The 19864-nt window shown below is 52.9% G+C and overlaps 6 protein-coding genes across 6 annotated transcripts; 4 read left to right on the top strand and 2 right to left on the bottom strand.

Annotated features, from left to right (window-relative positions):
* Nucleotides 1-2145: 2145 nt before the first annotated feature.
* UCRPA7_6032 (putative isotrichodermin c-15 hydroxylase protein) lies at nucleotides 2146-3585 on the top strand (the record flags this gene model as incomplete). The annotated part of the gene is made up of 2 exons (XM_007918574.1): nucleotides 2146-2610; nucleotides 2674-3585. The coding sequence occupies 2 exons, from the start codon at nucleotides 2146-2148 to the stop codon at nucleotides 3583-3585; spliced, it is 1377 nt and encodes a 458-aa protein (XP_007916765.1).
* Nucleotides 3586-4457: 872 nt separating this feature from the next.
* Nucleotides 4458-5832, top strand: UCRPA7_6031 (putative beta- -galactanase protein; the record flags this gene model as incomplete). The annotated part of the gene is made up of 3 exons (XM_007918573.1): nucleotides 4458-4889; nucleotides 4948-5121; nucleotides 5179-5832. 3 exons carry the CDS (start codon nucleotides 4458-4460, stop codon nucleotides 5830-5832), a joined length of 1260 nt encoding a protein of 419 aa, XP_007916764.1.
* A 529-nt stretch (nucleotides 5833-6361) lies between these two features.
* UCRPA7_6030 (putative ccch zinc finger domain-containing protein) lies at nucleotides 6362-8411 on the top strand (the record flags this gene model as incomplete). Its single annotated transcript, XM_007918572.1, has 4 exons — nucleotides 6362-6413; nucleotides 6649-6714; nucleotides 6773-6978; nucleotides 7035-8411. 4 exons carry the CDS (start codon nucleotides 6362-6364, stop codon nucleotides 8409-8411), a joined length of 1701 nt encoding a protein of 566 aa, XP_007916763.1.
* A 475-nt stretch (nucleotides 8412-8886) lies between these two features.
* On the bottom strand, nucleotides 8887-9390 carry UCRPA7_6029 (putative 40s ribosomal protein s20 protein; the record flags this gene model as incomplete). The annotated part of the gene is made up of 3 exons (XM_007918571.1): nucleotides 8887-8971; nucleotides 9064-9287; nucleotides 9349-9390. 3 exons carry the CDS (start codon nucleotides 9388-9390, stop codon nucleotides 8887-8889), a joined length of 351 nt encoding a protein of 116 aa, XP_007916762.1.
* A 504-nt stretch (nucleotides 9391-9894) lies between these two features.
* UCRPA7_6028 (putative cue domain-containing protein) lies at nucleotides 9895-11942 on the top strand (the record flags this gene model as incomplete). The annotated part of the gene is made up of 2 exons (XM_007918570.1): nucleotides 9895-11053; nucleotides 11146-11942. The coding sequence occupies 2 exons, from the start codon at nucleotides 9895-9897 to the stop codon at nucleotides 11940-11942; spliced, it is 1956 nt and encodes a 651-aa protein (XP_007916761.1).
* Nucleotides 11943-11954: 12 nt separating this feature from the next.
* On the bottom strand, nucleotides 11955-14798 carry UCRPA7_6027 (putative zinc finger protein 585a protein; the record flags this gene model as incomplete). Its single annotated transcript, XM_007918569.1, has 1 exon — nucleotides 11955-14798. One exon carries the CDS (start codon nucleotides 14796-14798, stop codon nucleotides 11955-11957), a length of 2844 nt encoding a protein of 947 aa, XP_007916760.1.
* Between the last annotated feature and the right edge of the window lie 5066 nt (nucleotides 14799-19864).

Here is a 19864-nt window from a genome sequence, read left to right as displayed (position 1 = left end):
GGCAAAGACGGCCGAATGTCCTTGTCGTGAGACATCCGATAGCGTGATATTTATTTACTTTTTTGTTACCTGTACCACCCGCTAATGCAGCCACACAGCCAACTATCGATGGAGAATCGGTAAGGCTGTTCTAAGGCATACGCCGGAAGCGGGGCCGGTCAGTGAAGCTGAAACCTATATGCACAGATTATCACAGAGACATGGCCCTGCTCGAAGATCTACTCGGCAAGACGAGAAATCTCACCGCCAAGCCCTGCACTTTCGTGCAAGTAATGTTCATGCTGGCTTGGATCGTCCCGAACTGCGGGGCGGCTTCGAATTGCGCCATCATATTAGACTGCGGCCGAATGGGATTCTCAGGATGGGTCTCCGAAGTTCAAAGATTCTGTCAACTTCCCGCTTTGGGCCGTCTGCGAATCCTCCCGCATCCTGCCCTTATAGTGCGTAATGCTCTTAGTCAAGATGAGACAACTCCGATGGCAGTGGTGATATGACCGGGTTTCACTGACTGCACTGAAGCGAAAGCGAGGAGATCAGCATGAATAGAGTTAAGGCAATGGGCTCCTGGGAGACATTGAACGGGCTTTAGCTATGACTAGCTATGACGAGCTAGGACCATGCATTCTGCGGACATTTCTACTATATTGAAGGCTACACTTTAGACCATTGTTCAATTTTCTTTTCGATGTCGACTGGCCTGATCAATGCAGCTGGAGAGAACCTACAAAGGTCTGTTGTGGAAAGCTATCTAGCTAAAGTCGTTCGCATCGTAGAAAGCGATACCCACGAAGCACTCAGAACGGCTCGAAAATCAAATCAAGTAGTGGTAGCACGAAAGCCAGCCATATTGGGCATTAGTGAAGCTTATTTTGGTCGACGGCTTGCTGATCAGGTCACACTTGGTGTTGCCCCTTTGACCCGATGCCACGGTTCAACCAAAAATACTAGAGAACACCAGTGTCGCCTCCATGAAGCTGTTTCACCTCACCGACAGACCCAAAGAATTGACCGAAAGTCAGCATGCCTTGTCCGGGAAGGTCGTGTCGAGAAGGCATGACATCAACACTGCTTCACCCTCCAACAAAGCCGTAGAAGCGCGGACCATTGCACAAGTGACCATCGTGAAGGAAGCGGAGTAACCAGAGCAGTTTGTTAGCAACAGCCAACCGCTATTGGGCCCGTCTCGTATTACTCTGCGAGCCGAGCATGCGTGGTCAGCAAAGGCACCGGGGTTTCCATCCTCGATCGGCGGCCGATGGTTGTCATCTTCCGCACAAACATTCCTGCGGAATTGGAGCGCTGTTCGTCGTCCAGATGGGATTCGGCCCCATTTATAAGCCAATAGCAGCGTCAAGGACAGTGTTCAAGTTGACAACAACCAATGGAATGGAAGGAATTGTAAGGGGACGAGCATTGTAATCGCCGTGGCTATCCGAGACCAACCCAAGTGCCTATTTAGTGACGGCCAGCGGCCGCCAGAGATATGGCGGCTCCAGGGCGGGGATGCTCATTAGGGCGAGTGTCGACATCATAGCTTTGGTGTCTCGGCTCTGAAAGTTTGGGGAAAAGTTGGGGTAGTGATAAGGGTGGCTTGGCCCGCGACAAGCCGAGATGCTGGACAGCGCACTCAGAATGGGTGGCCCGGAACAGGTAGGCATCAAAGGATGAAAGCTAAATGATAACCGGCTGGTCTTTAAGAAGCCTGTTGGCTTCACTGATTTCATACCGGGTCTGTCGGATTCGTTCAAGCAGGACTATCTCGTTTTGAAATACCCGATTTTGAGCAGGGCAGAAGTGCAACTTCACACGAGTCACGATGGCTACATTCCATCTAAGCCACCTTTGGATATGGGCCGGCGTGTTAGTCGCGGCAGGCTTCGTCTACGTGAGCCGAGCGTAATTGTCCAGTTGTTCAGTTCGATGGAGATGGCTGACATCCATGATAGACAACATGCCTTATCATCTACCGCATCTTCTTTCATCCATTGGCGAAGTATCCAGGCCCGTTCCTGGCTAAGCTCACGGATGCCTACATGCTGTATCACTCGTGGAGGGGTGACAGGCATTTGGAATTCTGGCGACTTCACCAACGATATGGTAAGACGAATTACCAGCTGCATACGCACCAAAAGCCAGTGTAGACGGATGACTTATGGACGCACAGGGAAAACCGTCCGCTTTGGACCCGACAATGTCTCATTCAACTCGGCCGCCGCGCTCAAGGACATCTACGGCTTCAGATCTAACGTGCGCAAGGCCGAGTTCTACGATGCATTCGTGCATCCTATACCTAACACACACAATACGCGTGACAAGGAACAGCATGCGCGCAAGCGCCGCGTGCTGAGCCAGGCATTCTCGGATTCTGCCATCAAGGAGATGGAGCGATACATCCTCGGCAACGTACGGACTTTCTGTGATCAAATCGGCGCAGGCATGCCAGGCGAAAAGGGCTGGACGACACCTAAGTGCATGGCTGACTGGTGTAATTATCTTGCGATGGATATCCTTGGTGATTTGTGCTTTGGCAAGGCCTTCCACATGCTGGAGAGGGAGGACAACCGCTATGCCATTGACTTGGTGGGCGTGGCTGCACAGCGGCACTTGATCGTATGACTTCCTTTGCCTATTTGAATTACCTTGTATGAAAAGAAATGACTAACTCGCCTTTAGTGCGGGACCATGCCTATTGTCAATAAGCTATCGTTAGACAAGATCCTGTTCCGCAAGATCGCAGCTGGTCGGGCTCGCTACATGGCATACAGCCGCGGTCAGTTGACAGAGCGTACCAAATTGGGCGACGATACTGACCGCCGAGATTTCTTCTACCACCTTCTTAAGGCGAAAGACCCGGAGACTGGACTCGGTTTCGGCACTCCTGAGCTTTGGGGCGAGTCTAACTTATTGATCATCGCCGGTTCCGACACCACGAGTACTGCCATGGCCGCTACCCTGTTTTACTTGGTGCGCTCGCCAGCTTCTCTGGCAAAAGTCATCGAGGAAGTCCGCAGCAAGTTTGACTCTGTCGAGGATATTTACCAAGGCCCCGCTCTGCAGGGCTGCACCTACCTGCGGGCCTGCATCGACGAGGCCATGCGTCTCAGCCCCAGCGTCGGCGGCCTTCTGCCCCGCGAGGTGCTGTCCGGCGGTACGACCATCGACGGCGAGTTCATCCCCGCAGGCATGGTGGTCGGCACGCCGCACTACGCCATCCACCACAACTCGGCGTACTACCCGGACCCATTCAGCTTTATCCCGGAGCGGTGGATCGCGACATCCTCGGCGCCGGAGAAGGCCGTGACGGAGGCGGACGTGGCTGCGGCGCAGTCGGCGTTCTGCCCCTTCTCGATCGGCCCGCGAGGCTGCATCGGCAAAGGGCTGGCGTACGTGGAGATGACGACGACGCTTGCCCGCGTGCTATTCATGTATGACCTGCGGAGAGCGGTTGGGGTCTCGGACCCGGCGGAGGGCAGGCCCGGCGCGGAGTGGGGAAGAGAAAAGCCTGGGGAGATGCAGCTGGTGGATACGTTCACGAGCCTGAAGGACGGAGTGATGGTAGAGTTCAGGAAAAGAGACGCCAACTAAGTTAAGACTCATTCAAGAAGGTTCCTGAGCAAACAACATTTGTCTCAGCTGAGGTTATCGGTGCCACTGCAAGTGTTGGAATAATTGGCGTTTTCTTGTGGCGGAGGCTTTCGTGTTTTGCGCTCCAGTAGGAGCTCGTGATCGTGGGAAGCTTAGATAGCCAGAGCGGCCCAAAGGTGCATCTTTAGCTTCCTAAACCGTGTCTTCCCCGAAGTTCCCCATCGTAATGACCCCAGAAAAAGGGCCATCTCAGTTCAGATACGAGTGATGTTACATCCAGCCAGTGGAGACAGATGCTACAAGCTGCCCCTCTCGGCACATCTCCCTGGCTGAATGCGGGGTGACCTCGCCCGCTGCCGCCCCCTTTACGCTGTAGTTTTCTCGGCTCAATGGTAGTTTCTTGTGTTGCTTTGCTGCTAGCATTTGAGAGACTCGAGATCCACGGCCCCCAATCAGCGCTTGGAAACCCCTGGCAGGTCCTGCTCTGAATCACCCGGGGATCACGGAGCCGAGCCACTTACACGGAACGATCGACCACAGGGGAATGCTTCGGTACTCGATACCGAAGTCAATTGGAGAAGAGACCATTCACTTGGAGGTGACAGAGAAGCTGATGCTCATTGAAGGAAGAAAAGAAGACGTCTGCTCCACACGACTCCTCACGAACTTGTCTGGGGTCGCACCTCCATCCCATGACTTCACGTCGTCCCGAAAACGGGTACCCCCATATCAGCCGAAGCTTAGGCTTCGCCGGAGCTCTCGTACCGCAGAATGACAATAGCAGAGTATATTAAAGGCCAGCATGCTCCTCTCAGGTACATGAGCTCTGCAAGGCACCGCAATCTCCACATTGTGAGCCCAAGTCAATCACCATGGTCAAGCTCGTCAACTCTCTCCTGACACTCGTCTGCCTAACCCTGTGCTCGGGTGCTCCGGCCAAGTGTGCCGCTGCCTGGCCGAATGGTCCCTTTGTGACATCCGGCCGGGACATTCACGATGCATCCGGGGCAAACGTCACGTATGCAGGTGCCAATTGGCCTGGTGCTGCAGACGTCATGATCCCCGAGGGCTTGCAGTATCAGTCAATCCCGACAATTGTGTCTAAAATCAAAAGCCTCGGCATGAATGCCATCCGCTTGACTTACGCGATTGAAATGATCGATCAGATCTACTCCAATGGCGGAAAAGATATCACGCTCCAGACAGCGTTCACAAAGGCATTGGGGACAACGAATGGAACAAAGGTCTTGAACCAGTTGCTTGCCAAGAACCCGAGCTTCACGGCGAGCACAACAAGACTGCAGGTTAGTTGTAGAAGCCCCCGAGGGTTATGGTCAGACGTGGAAGCTAACGTGCAATAAGGTCTTCGATGCCGTCGCTGCCGAGTGCGCGAAACAGCAGATCTATGTCCACTTGGACAACCACATCTCCAAGGGCATGTGGTGCTGTAACTCAGGGGACGGCAACTCGTGGCCGGGAGACACATACTTCTCCATCGCCAATTGGACTCGCGGTCTTTCGTACATGGCCAACCACGTAAGTCAATCTTTGCATAGACAAGTATTACTTGACACAAGTTGACCGCTCTCACAGGGTAAGGCGTGGCCGAATCTGATGTCGATGGCCCTGCGCAACGAGCTGCGCGAGCCGACCAATAACTCGACACTCTCCTCGCAGACGTACAACTGGCAATACTGGTACACATACATCAAGCAAGGCGCAAAAGCCATCCACGACACCAACGCGGACGTGCTCATCTTCCTGTCCGGCCTCAACTTCGATACGTACCTCACACCCGTCGTGCGCGGCACCGCGCTCACGCCCGGCACAGGCGTGTTCTCATTCAGCGACTTCGCGGGGTACGCCAACAAGCTGGTGCTGGAGATCCACAACTACGAGAACAGCGCGACGTCATGCTCGTCGCTGCAGAGCAACCTGTACAACAACGGATTCCAGGCGCTGACCAGCTCGGCTGTGAACAAGTTCCCAGTGCTGCTGACCGAGTTTGGGTTCGCGATGGACGCGACGACGTGGAAGGGCGTGTATGCGAGCTGCATCGCTAGCTACATGCCGGCGCAGAAAGCAGGCTGGTTCATCTGGGTGCTGGCGGGCAGCTACTACATCCGGAGCGGGACGCAAGATTATGATGAGAGCTGGGGATTGCTGAATCACGACTGGAGCGCGTGGAGGAGCCCGAGTTATGTGAATGGGGCGCTGATTCAGATGGTCAACGGGACGCTGCATTGAAATGGCTGTTGTGTAGAAGACATCTTATCACGGGAGCTCAAAAGCTGCTCTGTGCTCAGCTTTAACGATCGCGTTGCATCTGTAGATAATACAAAATCTGCACATATGACAAAATGCCAAAGTTGCACACATTGATGTGTTTGATTGGAGTCACGCATATGATGACATCGTGTCATGTGCGTGTCGGAGAATAATGGAAGGTGACAATGTGAAGAGTGTCTAGAGGAGCCGAGACTGGCATAAGGTGGTGGGTGGTGGTGTTGAGCGCACGGACCACATGTCTTTGTTTAGTAACTGAGGTGAGGTGCGAGGCTGGAGCGCGAGGCTGCCGAAGCTTCATATTCATCACAACATCCTCAGATTGCGCTCAGTTGCGGCTCCAAAACACCAAAAACAAGAACAATACGCACAATAGCGCCACACACAACTCTGCTGGTTCACAATGCTGATAACAATAGACGCTATCAAACCTCAATAAGCTAGCTGGCTACCCTATTGTTCTCCTCCCCTCCGATTAATCCGGCGCACAATGTCACGGCCAGTCTGCCGGTACTGGCAGCAGGGCAACTGCAAGTTTGGAAGTATGCCAACCACACGCCGTTTCTGTCCTTCTACCGACACTATTCTCTTGTACAATTCACTTGCAATTGGATTCTCTTCTTTGTCCCACTGCTTCCATACTCTCTTCTACCGTATCTACAACTCAGCAATCGTCAATTGGCTGCAGACCGGCTGACAAGATGGCGATGATGATCATAGGCAACTGTCGTTTCGAACATGTCCCTCCTCGAAATCAGAATCCTTTTTCTGCCCTAGGGGCCGCCGGTGGCTCTGGCAGTGGAGGAGCAGGTGGCGGCAATACAAACCGCAACAACTACAAATGTGAGCAGCATGGCTGGCGAACAACCCGCTTCGAGCGAGACCAATTGACCCTGTCCAGTCCACTCTGAACTCCCGTATAGCCTCGATAAAGACGTGCTACGAAAAGACTTGACGGAAGACAAGCCGCTATGGATCCTATCATCGTATGCGCCGGGCAGGAATGCGCCCGGGCAGCTATTTGGCGGATACCCTCGCGAGCAGAGCTTCGAGGAGGTTAGACTGCATTATGAGATGGGAAGAGCTGCAGGCAATGAGAGGGGCGCAGTATGTATACTCCTGGTTTCATCTCATGCCGTCGCAGAAAGGCTAACGGTAGATAGCTCCAAGAGATCGAAGCCCTGTACAACACCGCACAGCAGCAGAACCAAGGTGCACTGAACAACCTCGACGGAGCAATCGAGTACATCATAGCGGCCGGGGAAAAGCATCCCAATCGCATCGACGAATGCAAGAACAACTCTCAAGCCGGAGGCACAACCGGCGCCTTCTCTACTGGCTCTCAGCAGGCCTCAAACCCTTTCCTCAAGCCTCCCACTTCTGCACCTGCAACCGGCGCGTTTGGACAGACATCTGCACTTGGCCAGAAAACTAACCCCTTTGGAGCTGTGGGAAACACGAGCGCCTTCGGACAGCCATCCGGCCTCGGCGGTCACCCAACAAGTGCATTCGGACAACCATCACAAATGGGTGGAGGATCCGCGTTCGGTCAACCATCTGCCATGGGCCAGAACTCTGCATTCGGGCAGACCTCTGCTCTTGGTCAGAAACCAAATCCGTTTGGCGGCGGTGGAGGCAGTGCGTTCGGCCAGACGTCTTCTCTAGGCCAGAATTCAGCGTTTGGGCAACCATCGCAACAAGCAACATCAAGCCCCTTCGGACAAGCTGCTCAGCCAACCAGTGGGTTTGGCCAGCCCTCTGCTCTGGGCCAGAAGCCCAGCCCATTCGGAGGCGCGTCTGCTACAGCAACTCCTAGCCCCTTTGCGACCGCTATGGGAGGCTCAAACACCCCAGCTGCGAACCCCTTTGCTCAACAGCAAGCAACATCCTCCCCCAGTCCCTTTGGCCAGGCTGCTGCCACTGCACCGACAAACCCCTTCGGTCAAGCGCAGCAGCAACAGTCATCGCCATTCGGGGCGCCTGCCGCACCAAAGGAAGACGCGATGGACGTTAATAGCGCGCCACCCGCGTCCACTGGGTTCGGTGCTCCAGCTGCTACTCCGGCTCCATCCAACCCATTTGCTCAAGTTCAGACATCATCTGGCTTTGGTCAACCAACTTCGAACACAGGCTTTGGCGGCTTCGGTGGACAGACCAACAACGCGGCGACCTCTTCAGCCCCAGCGAGCCAGAACCCCTATGCCCCAGACGCGTCGCGCCAACACCCACCCCTATCAAGCTACTCGACCCGCGGGCCCGACGGCCGCCTCCAGACGTGGAAGGGCAAGCCGGTGGGATACAAGCAGATCGAAGGCAGGCCACAGCCGGGCGTGCAGAACTTCGACGGCTCATTCACGCGCATATGGTTCCCGGATGGCCCGCCTACGTATTATAAGGACACGGAGCCGCTATCCGCCAACATGCACTACACAGTGCGGGAACAAGGCGCGTGGAAGAAGTTCATGGAGACGGGTAGGCTCGAGCTGGGCAATATGCCAGAGATGCCGCCGCTGAGGGAACACTGCACTTGGGACTTCTGAGTTGAAGGATTGACGAGCGCACGAAAGAGTGGTTGTTGGATCGAGGCGAGTATAGTATGATACGAAGGATGAGGACACGCAGGTTCTTGTATAGGAATTTGGCATTTACAACATGGCTAAGGCTAAGGCACTTGCGACATTTGAAGGCTCGAGATGAGCATTGACTGGTACGACCAATGGCAATTAAGGGGCCAAGGAGAATGAGAATGGGCGTTTCTGGACGGTCAGTCTTGTATATAAGGCTATTATACCCATGAAAAGGGGCAGGTCACGAAGCATATCACGACAAATGCACAGCAGCAAGACTGTCTGTTTTGTAACCCGGTTTCCTTTATTCCTGCATCGCTAATGATTGACCACAATGCGTCCACTGCTCTAGTTAAAGGCAGGAACACAACATTGCCATGTGACCTTTTCAAAAACTAGCCACAACTGCGCGGCCATGCATGCAGCCCTCCCTCAATCAATCACTCGCTTAGGTGGCGATGGTGACCTCGACCTCGACACCGGCCTCGATGTTGATGATGATCTGCTTGACGATCTCGGTGGGGGCGTTGAGGCTGTGGAAGGTAAATTGTTAGCAACACTATCCATCCGTCGTTCTGTCGCGCATCCCCAGGGGAGGCCGCTGAGAAGGAGGGAGAGCACATACTCGATGAGACGCTTGTGGATGCGCATCTCGTAGCAGTCCCAGGTCTTGGAACCCTCACCGCAAGGGGTCTTGCGGGTGGTGATCTTGAGGTTCTTGGTGGGCAGGCGGACGGGGCCCTTGACGCGCAGGTCCTTGGACTTGGCGCGCTCGATCAGCTCGGAGCAGACCTTCTCGAGGGACTGGACCTTGCGGGAGGTCAAGCTGATGCGGATCTTGTGGGTTTTCTGTTCGGGGGCATTACAGTCAGCTATAGTTCTTCCATTGCCTGGCGACATTTCAACATACCGGCGCCTCGCCGAAATCCTTCTCGGGCTTGTTGTAAGACATTTTGGCGGATTGGGAGGGAGAATTAGTCCTTCACGACTCGAACGTGGTACGTTACGGCAAAGTGATGAAGGGCGTGGTTTGGTGGTTGTAGATTGTAAGAATTGTACCTTTCTGAAGCAATTCGTAGTTTTGTGCGGTGAACTTTTTCTGCCAGGGTTTGCGGTGTCCCGCACTAGTCCTAGATTGGGCTGGTGGGGGATGTAGACAAGTCTATCTAAATAAGGAGTGCTGATTGGCTGGTGAGCTCTGCATCTTGAATTGCTGACTCAACCGGCGTGAAGCCACTGAATGACGCCTGAAAATGGAAGCTAAAACGAAGCTCTCAGCAGCCGCAATATCACCATGGGCCAGCTGTTTGTTTAAACATAAACGAGGTGCCGTTTTCTCTTCTCCCACTTGTATTCTTTGCACTTTCAAGGCGCCAACTAGCACGGCTATTCGTAGTGATTTCTCGGTATCTTGGCACATTTTCAAGCATCCAGAACTTCATACGAGCGTTCAGAAATGGCCCTGTCTCTTCCTTCGTTTGCGCCATTCCCCTCCCCCGCGTGGCGGGAGCTCATCGCACTCGATGAGTGGAATGCCTGCCTTGGAGCTTGGATTTCTCTCGCTGAGGCTCATTTAGGGCTGCTTGACTCGGAGTTCACACAAAAGAGTCTGAAAGACGAGTCTCTGCAGCAGTTCCTTACAGATTGCATGCGCCAAGTAGCATCATCTGGCTCATCCATCCTCGGCACCTCCAACCCAGCCAAGCTCCTTATGAAAGATTGTTTCCTGTTGACAGCACGCATCCTCAAGCTACCTTCTATTCCCAGTATCTTTACGCAGTGGGAATTCCTGGCAGACTTTAGCAGGGTCTACGGCAAGAAGCGTGTCGCGGCAGTGCTCTCTAGTTTGCCCAAGTCGTCCCAAGCCGCCTTCGAACATACCCTTGGTGATCTTAAGAAGTTTCTCATCAAGAATCTCGACGCTGGTCTTGCCGGAGACTTGAAAGCAGTTGAGCAACGACTGGATCAACTGAATTCACTTATTCATGCGTCACCAAGCACTGCGTCATTCTTCCTCGCAGGCAGTGACTTTCTCGATGGCCTTATCAGCTGCTATAAAATCATGAACCCTCCCCTGAGGAAGGTCATTATCACGACTACATATCTGTCACTTGTTGGGCTGATTGAAGGAGAATCGCCCAAGCTCTCCATGCTGACTGATCAGCTCTACTCTCTCAAGACGGCCGCCGATACTCACAAGGCTGGACCCCTGAATGTGAACGACTCACTGGTGGCCGAGCTTGTTACCACTACACCGATACTGCAGCAGATTGAGCACAAGCTCGAGATCTCGGGCACTGCGACTACAAGAACTAAGAATGTCTTGAAAGACCTAGCAGCGTACCGGAAGCCTGGTGTAGGGTTGAAGCCGAAGCGACTCATCAAGCGGAAGGTTGACAAGGGCAAGGCCCTTGCCCTGGATGACCGCAGCGCCATGGAAGGGGAGGTCCACATACATCACATGAGCCAGATCTCGCAAATACAAGATCTGTTTCCTGAACTCGGCTCGGGTTTCGTGTCCAAACTACTGGATGAATACGATGGCGATTCGGAGCAGGTCATTGCGCATCTCCTTGAGGACTCACTGCCACCTCACCTGCAGGGCGCTGATCGCGGTGAGGAATTGTGTGTATATTCATTACATTCATATTTGCTCGTGACTAACATTATGAAAGATCATCCGATCCAAATTATAAACACCATCCAGACCTTGCGCCTCACCCAACACCGCCACAAATACCTGCTAGAAAGAACGTGTTCGACGACGACGAGCTGGACACCCTCGCCCTCGGCACGTCGAAGCTACATATCGGCAAGCGCGATGCTAAAAAGACCGCAGACGACGTGCTGGCCGATCGATCAACGGCACCCAACAAAGCCGCGATTCTATCAGCGCTCGCGGCCTTCGACTCAGACGACGACGAGCGCGACGACACGTACGACGCGGAAGACGTGGGCGGCACAGTCGACGCCGCCAACACGGAGGAGCCCGCCGACTCTAAAGACGGCAACGAGGAGGCGCTGTTCAGGGCGTACCAGACCGACACGAGAGTGTTTGAGAGAGATGCCGCCACGCGGCGCAGCGTTGCGCGGACGAAGCTGAGGCACGAGACGGGGATGACCGACGAGGCGATCGAGGGGTGGGCGGTGATGTTGACGCGCAACCCGAACCAGAAGAGAAAGCTAGAGCTGAAGTACAGCGCGGTGGGTGCGTTTACGGGCCAGCAGAGCGAGCTTGTGTCTACGGCGTGGCGGCCCAGTCCGGCTGGGTCGGGCGCCGAGGAGTCTGATGTAGATGGTGGAAGGCCTGCCTTCCGAGGGGGTCGCGGGCGCGGTCGTGGGAGAGGTGGACGTGGAGGACGCGGTGATGCAGCAGGTCCTCCGGGAGAACAGGGAACAGAGCAAGCCAGACGAAGGAAAGAGGCGAATAAGGGGTCGAGAGCGAATCACAACCGCCGGGATCAGAGAGCCAAGAAGATGGCTCGAGGAGGGTTTCCCGGCTAGAGTTCCGACTATTCATTGAGTCCGCTGCCTCTTGCTCCCTCCAGAGCTGGAGCTCCTCATGAGACTTGGAGCCGGAAGTGGTAGAGCAGGCCGTTTGGCGTTCGTCGCTGTAGGTGGCGCGTACTCAGCATCATATAGATCCTCGGTGCTGATATCCACCGCATATGGACTCCTCATATCTGCCACACCTGGTGAAGCTGCCCGCGAGTCGAACGCGAAAGAGGTGATCGGACGAGGTGAGACAAAGTTCATGAACGACATGCCTGCCTCCTCGGCACCAGTGTGTCGAAGCCAGTAGTTCTGGTCCTTTGGCGTCGCCAGCTCCGAGATCCCCTCCAGGGAGATCAGGTCCTGCGCGTCGTCGCCGTGTCCCATGCCGTCACTGTCATGCCGGCCGATGATAGACCGCAGCGACTCCCGCGAACTCCGCCTCGAATCAAGGTAGGTCCGCAGGTCAAAGCACGGCCTGCACGCGGGATACACTGCGTACCGCTCGCCTTCGTCCCGCCACTGCGGCAGCTGAGGCCGCGTCTGCTCGCCACATTTCTCTTGGATGTCATCAAAAATGTCGCTGATGGGCGTGAAGAAGGTATGTCTCGGTCCCGACCCAAAATATTTGTTACGGCCCCATAGCGTCCCAACTAGTCCGTTCGTCACGGCGTCGACGATTGCCGCACCACTGTCTCCCTCTACACCGATCCCGCCGCGGATCCAGCCCTCTTCGTTGTCGTAGGGCTCCGGCTCCTCAATGAACCACTCGCGCGTAGCGCGGCCGCTGCCATTACCGAAGTTATCGCCAGAGACGTAGGCAGGGATCTCGCAGATCTGTCCGCGCTGGTGCCCTGATGTACGGCCTGTGGATTGGACAACACTGCCGGGCTGGACGGTGGTGGTGGATGTGACGGGAACTTCTTTTGACATGCGCGGTGAGGTGCTGGGAAACTTGCGGAGCATATTTGCTTGGCGGGTGTGGGAGGTGATGATTGTCCAGTCCGTCACGATGAGAGGCGGCTCCTTGTCCATGTCTTCCCAGTAAGGATCGTGCGACAGGCGAGTCGTCTTGAGGTCGAGACCACAGGTGGCAGTGAGGGTGCCGAGCCGGAAGTCGGAGTCTGGACCCGAGAGTGAGTCGTGCCCTTCGTCGACACATCGTGAGCGGTCTTTAGGGGAGGGATGCTCGATGGTCACAAGGTCTCGAAGCTGTTGTGACTTGATAAAGGGGTGGAAATTGGCAAGCCAATAGCTCTCGCCGCCCATCAGAATACATGGCCCCAAAGTGGACGTGCTCTCTCCCTCCTCCTCGCTAACAACAGTGCCGATGCTATCACCCATGCATGGAGAAACGTAGTAAAATGGGTTACGAGGCTGGCACAAGTCATCTGGCATCTCTCTGCTCAAGCCTCGAGCCCAAACCAGTCTATCAACCTCACCAGTTGCAAAGGTGAAGCAGACGGTCTGTCGATGATTTGTCGGCAGCAAGTCGCGCACATGAGCAGCGATGGCGATCTTCCGCGCCCGCGAGACCTTCTTCCTCGTCATAATACAGATACGTCTCGCGTTGGTTGTCTTGCCTCGCGTCACGCTGATGACATGTCCGGGGCCGCACCATTTAGGAACGAACTCAATAAGAAATGGAAGGACACCATGCTCCCATATAAGGGGAAAACTGGCTTGCTCGACCAGCTTGGGGGTGCGACTACGTACAAGGCCCGGTGGGCTTTCGATGGATCGGGGTGAGGACCCGAAGAATTGAGACGACGGCTGCTGTCTGTTCATGCGCTTCATGCGCCGTTCCAGGACCTCGCGGAGCTGTCTCCTGCATCGTTCTTTGGATCTTGTGATGGAGAGATTCATCATCTTAGCTTTCTCCTCGGCGGTGTTCAGTTTCGGAGGGTTTGCGAGGCCAGCCTGTGATGAGCCGGTAGATAAAGAAGACAAGCAACCGTTGGCCGGAAGCAAAGGAGTTGCTTGTGGCAGGTTGTTCGCCTGAGCCGCCTGTTTTGACGCTGCCTCCAGTTCGCCGACGGCGCTTGGATGTGCTGACTTGACGTGGATGCCAATGACATTTGAATTAGGGAAGGCTGTCATATCGCAGCCAGGCACCGGGCAGATCAGCAAGTGGTCCGCCTTGACGTGCCAAGACAAGCCATCGCGGGTTGCATAGCTGGGAGACTTGCAGCCTGCCCAGTTGCATACATGGCTATGAGCTGTCTTGATGTGCTGCTCGAGGCGATCATGGCTATGAAATCGGGCGCTGCATTGAGGTGCCAGACACAGGTATGCCTCTTGCTCGCACACTCGCGGCGGCCCAGCAGCAGGGACACTGAGAGGACTTGGCCCACGCGACCAATTGGAGGGCACAATTGTTGGCGCATCCATAGACGATGCACCGTCTGAGAGCAATGGCGAGAAGGTTGACCTGTTGGTGCCGGTTCCAGACACTACGGATGATGCTGAGCTGCTGGCCGAGTAGATCGTTGGCAATGAAGAGCTTTCCTCGCCAGTTGTGAATGCATGGTGGGCGCTGTTAGGAGGAGCAGCATTGGAAAAGTCTGAGATCTCAATGCTTGGAGTCGGATACTGCTTTGTCCAGTTCCCGGCGGCCATTGGATCGAAGCTGATGGGATCAGTAGAGAGGCGACGAGAGGGGCCAATATTCATGAAGCCCGCATCACCGCTGTTCTCCTCGACATTGTAATTCAAAAGTGGACCGAGACCATATGTGCTGGTGCCAGTGCTGTCAAAGACACCCCATTTGTCGAGATACTTGCCCTCCTTGGGCTTGGGGACCGCCGCCACGGGAGCTGGTTGGACGGGCGGGCCGGCGCGCCTCGAACGCCTAGCGGGCGCTGGCATGGCGAAACCTTAAGACACTCTCAGTGTATTTAAGAAACAGACAAATTTGATGTTCCCCGAGGAAACATAGAACGAAGTCGCTGAGAACTGGGCGATATTTAACAGTTGACCGGTAGCTAGGGTACTCAACGGGCCTCTCGCTTTTCTCCGGAGGTGGGCGGCAACCGACTTCTCGTGAGCAGCTGCGGAGGGAGAGGGAGAGGCAGGCAGCAGTCAATCCCGCTCATTGCCCAGCGGGCGAGGCAGTGCGCGCACAATAAATGGGTCGCCAGGATGCCTTGCATAGTGCACTAACACTAGCCCTCTGCTTATTCGTTTGATCTTGATAGTGAGCTAGCTGAGAACTTGGCCTTCATGGCCGCCTCTGATGCGACCGCATCATCGCCTCCAACATCGAATTAGACCTGATTGTGAAAGAAGAACTTTTCAATTTTCAAATATGGTAACCTAAGAGAGAAGATACAATTGTTTCTGCCTGTTTGAGGGGTCACATTGAGATTGTGGCTGCTCTATCCGGTTCTCTGGAAGAATTGCAAATAAAAATATTGGAATACCTCAAATATTTGAAGGCACTACACGATCACAGAACAGCATTTTATGTACCAACGATTGTGCTAGGTACGCCAGTGATGTTATTAAGACCCTTCTAGACTCGAATAGCAGGAACTATATTGGTACATTGGGCTAGAGGGTTGGTGAATGCTGATAACTACGTGATACCTAAACAGCTATCCCCTAGTTTCCATCCCAAACAGCGGGGCCCGGCATAACGTAAGTCGCTGGTTGTCTCGCCCACTTGTCGTATTTGATTCCAGGATCAGAAGCCTTATAGATACCCGGAATTTTAGCCAGTGGAGCAGGAGTACCACCTCCTGGCCCATTGACTTTCAACTGAGCGCATTCAATATAGAACTGCGCCCTATCTTTGAACGCTTCGTGGAGTCCAATATGCTCAACACGAACCAAATATTCCCCAGGTGGAGTCTTGAGTGGAATGGTAAACTCTAGGCGATCTTTTTGATAGGAACACCAGTTACCATCGTTTCCGGGGTTATTACCGCAGAGCCCAGTTTCATACACTTTGAACCAATCGCCAGAGCCGTCGTAGGTCGCCACCGAGTCAGGTGCCTTGGACATGTAAACAAAGCCTGGACCTGGATGTTCTATGAATTCGTTGTTAAAGAGTTTGAAGCCTATTTTGTCACCAGCGTTGACCTCATAGGTTTTGGTACTGCCAGGTTTGGCTCCCTTGTTGCATCTCAGGTCGGGCGTGTCAATAATATCGGGAAACGCTGGATTGTATGAATTACTGTTGCGGCGGACGTAGTCGTACTCCCCTCCAATTTTCTTTCCGTTGACAAACAGAATATCGAAGATATAATGTGCGTCGGCTAAAGCCACAGACGTGGACAGGAATAACAATAGCTTCATTGCAAATAAGATAGAAAGATAACGCAGTGACAGAAAAGCTATTTAGTGGCTCGTTCCGAACGTCTTTCGCTCCTTTATAGACAATTTTTCCCACATACCAGTGTTGAAGTTTGGTGGAAATGCCGGTTGAACGCCAAGCAATTTTACCTTGCCTAGCTATGCTTCTAGATTATCCGTCCCCTGTGGCGGTTTTCCGGTCACAGCAGAGTGGCAGTTGATAATGCCAAGCTTGCTCATAAATTATTATTGCGGGGTGCGCCAGCCTCATGGCCATTAGTTGTATGCCATTAGAGTGGGTATTTTGAATCAAATACCATGTGACAATGTATTGTGAACTGGGAGTTATTGGTGATATGTTGAAGTTCATTCGCACACATCTTGCGGCAAATGCTCTACCCTCACTGCACCAAGACTTTTCTGCAACACCACCACCAAATTCTGATAGATTGACACCAAAGATTTTGTTATGAGTCCTTTGAATAGTTTTCCTAGCAGTCTGATACACGTTTCTCCAGGACTGTTTCCGAGTATGTTGCCTAGAATCATGGTGCTTCAATAACTGCTAATCAGCTAACAACTTTATGGGGTCATCATCCACTATCAAGTATTATTGTTCCCTAATGGCATCTCCATGGTAGCTGCTATAGCCGAGGGCAACAAGATAAGTCACAAAAGCAATTGCCATAATCCATTCCGATATTGCCGCTGCGGTAGTCACTTTGTAGCATGTAGTTCCTGGCTCTATGGTTTCGCCTTTGTCGTCGCAGCCATATATACCGACCATGAAGAGGATGCCGCAAGCTATGATGCAAGAAGAAGGAGTAGCACAAATTGGTCTATAGCGTTTGACTCAATCTGGCTCTACCCACGAAATGCTGCAATACCAACCACTTGACGCCACTTTTAGCGACCCACAGAATTTGTTATATCCGTCTTCCGCAGCGCCCAGATGAACATGAAATCGCATCCTTGCGCGACAACACCCGACCAGACGTGCATACTTGCAAAAATCTTGAAATTTGGCGTTAGCAACTATCAAGAGTTCCATCATCAGAAAGGATATCACCAAATGCTTTTATTCCGTGCTAACATATGAAAGTGCTATTCAAAATGCCGAATATGCGATCCCAAACAGCAACTTTCCTCGTAGCCATCAAGTCACTAGACGAAAACATTTATAGAGGTAATAATCTACAGGAAAGGCAGTAACGATGCTTGAAGAGGTTGCATCTTCTGGATGGTGCTCCTGCAGACTAGGATCTTAGCATTGACTCACTATAGGACATGCAGATAAGGAGCCTCGGACCATCCAGGCTATCAATATTCGATCCAATAACAACCCTTCTGTTTTACCAACATGGCAGCCTAAGGCAGCGCCATATCTCCTTATTGCCCCCCACTCTCTTCATCAGGTCTGTTGTACTGCCTTGATAAGTTCAGTCATTGGAATTATGATTACATCCGAGGCTGTGAGCTAGGAGCCTGAGAAAGCATGGATCAAGAGCGACGCACCCAGATCGAAGCAGTGTTACAGCAATATCGAGAAACGGTTTTACAGCATAGCCTCTTCTTGCTGCACAAACTAGTAGAAGGCGTGGAGGCAGAGCCCACTCCGCCGGGCCTTCCAGAAGAAAATGCAGACTTCCTACGTGTGCGAGAAATCGGGCGGCACTTGCAGGGGATTTCCAAATCTATCAAGTCGCCGCGAGCTGTCCTCAACGACGATTTTCGTTTCTCCTTAATCGAGCCCGCCCGCCTCGACGGAGTGTCTCATTATCCAGTCAACTTGGCGCTAAGGGAACGATATTTCGCTGGCATCCGCGCGCATATTGAAGCCTTGAACGTTGAGGTGGCGGAGTTTCCTCCCGCAGACTTAGATTACCTTTGCACACTCATCACTGGTTTGACAGGCCCGGGACTACCGTTCCACCGCGAAGTACGGCAGTTTGACTTTATAACTCCTATCGAAGATGAAAATCTGGAGGAGATGATGGCGGCTGTCGAGGTGCCTATTCGAGACGGTGGCGAAGATTACAATAATCTCACGTTTATCTGGGAAGACTGGGAGATCATCGTTGCATTCAAGCTTGGCGGCGGACCTCGCGGTTGGGGTGGCTCTTGGGCCCTCTACTGCCGCAAAGAGGACAACGATGAGTGGAAATGGAGGTACGGCCTCCATGACGAAGACTGGTGCAGCGATGTTTACAATAGTGTTGGGGAATTTCTTGGCTTCTATGCCCACTTCAGAGAACAGACGGAGGAAGAGCTCAGGAAACATATCCGCCGGATAGAAAAGCTGCGCTAAACCATATCTCATACTTTAATTATGCCTCGAGAGCCCTGATAGCTTGTTATGTACCATCTTAGCCACATAACCAGTCAAACAATACATGCTCACTATCCCAGCAGTGCGAGAAGAGTGTCGCGTGCACACTATATCCCTTAAGCCTTCTCACGGCTGAGCTGCTTCAAGTGGTCAGCGCCTGTATATTTGTTGGTTGTCGAGTACTTTCAGGTTGTCCTGGAGTGAGGGGGTCCAAATCTGCGGCCCCACCCCCATCATGAAAATGCGAAGCTTGATCCAACCTCGAGTCCAACAGTTACTTTGAGCCAATGAACTCCAAGCTCTCGATGCCTTAGCTCTGGCAGCAGAACTCAAGGGGCAGCTGAAGGATCTGCGAAACTGCATTGCTAGTCTGTACTTCCCTTGTACAACTGTTAGTTCGAGCAGTCGAAGAAAAGCGAAGCCATCCTGTCAGTATGTTGATGTTCGCACAACCTCCAAGAAATGTGCCTCGTGCTGATGAGAAACTCGGGCATCTTTCTAGATGAATGGTCAGGCTGACTTATTGCTTTTCTTAGCAGTCGTACTATCGAGATTTTTATAGCTGGCTTCTTTGCCACAGCCGAACTGCGGGTTTGTTGCTGGAGATGAATGTGACTTAAGCGCATAAAGGGTCTGCATCTCTCAACCCTTCCAAGTACCTACATTCTAATGCTGACCATCCTAAAACGCTCGCCTAACCCCAGGTACGCTAGACATTTACATAAGTCCCCCAAGAGTAACCACCTCGCAGCATTTACAGCACCTACAGCACCTGCCTCCTTATTTACGGTTCTTTGAATAATATATGCTAAAAAGGAAGCAGAAATACTATGATACATTACAATGTGTAGTTTGAACCAAGAATACTATAAGAATCTTTCAGAACCTCGTCAATCTAAGTTATGCGCTACTTTTAAATATTGTCAATGCCACGCCAATACGTATGAAATACTCCGGTTGCAACAACTCCAACAGCCCCGAAGACATCGTTCCTAAGACATCTCTTGAGATTTTCAAGTTTCCGCTTCTGAAGCTCCGGTGCCGCACTGCTCTTGAGGAATAAATGTCTTCTTATAAGCTAGTGTCGTCGCGAATTTCTGATGAATTGCTGATGAGCTTTTCGGCAGAAACTTCAAGTTGCAGACGGTGATAAACGAAAGTAATAGCAGGAGAGGCGTTAGAGAGATGAATTTGACAAAGCAATGCTAATTGAGTCGTGATGGGTGAAGAGAGAAATCTCCACTATCGTAAGCAGTTTTGGCGTGCGTAGCATGTGAGTGGCTGTTCCGTGTTCAACCCTATTGACTTG

Source organism: Phaeoacremonium minimum (genome assembly GCF_000392275.1).
Source record: "Phaeoacremonium minimum UCRPA7 unplaced genomic scaffold PA7_03_scaffold_448, whole genome shotgun sequence".
NCBI classification, from domain to species: domain Eukaryota; kingdom Fungi; phylum Ascomycota; class Sordariomycetes; order Togniniales; family Togniniaceae; genus Phaeoacremonium; species Phaeoacremonium minimum.
The sequence above is the reverse complement of the archived record's forward strand: the minus strand, read 5'-3'. Positions and strand labels throughout refer to the sequence as shown.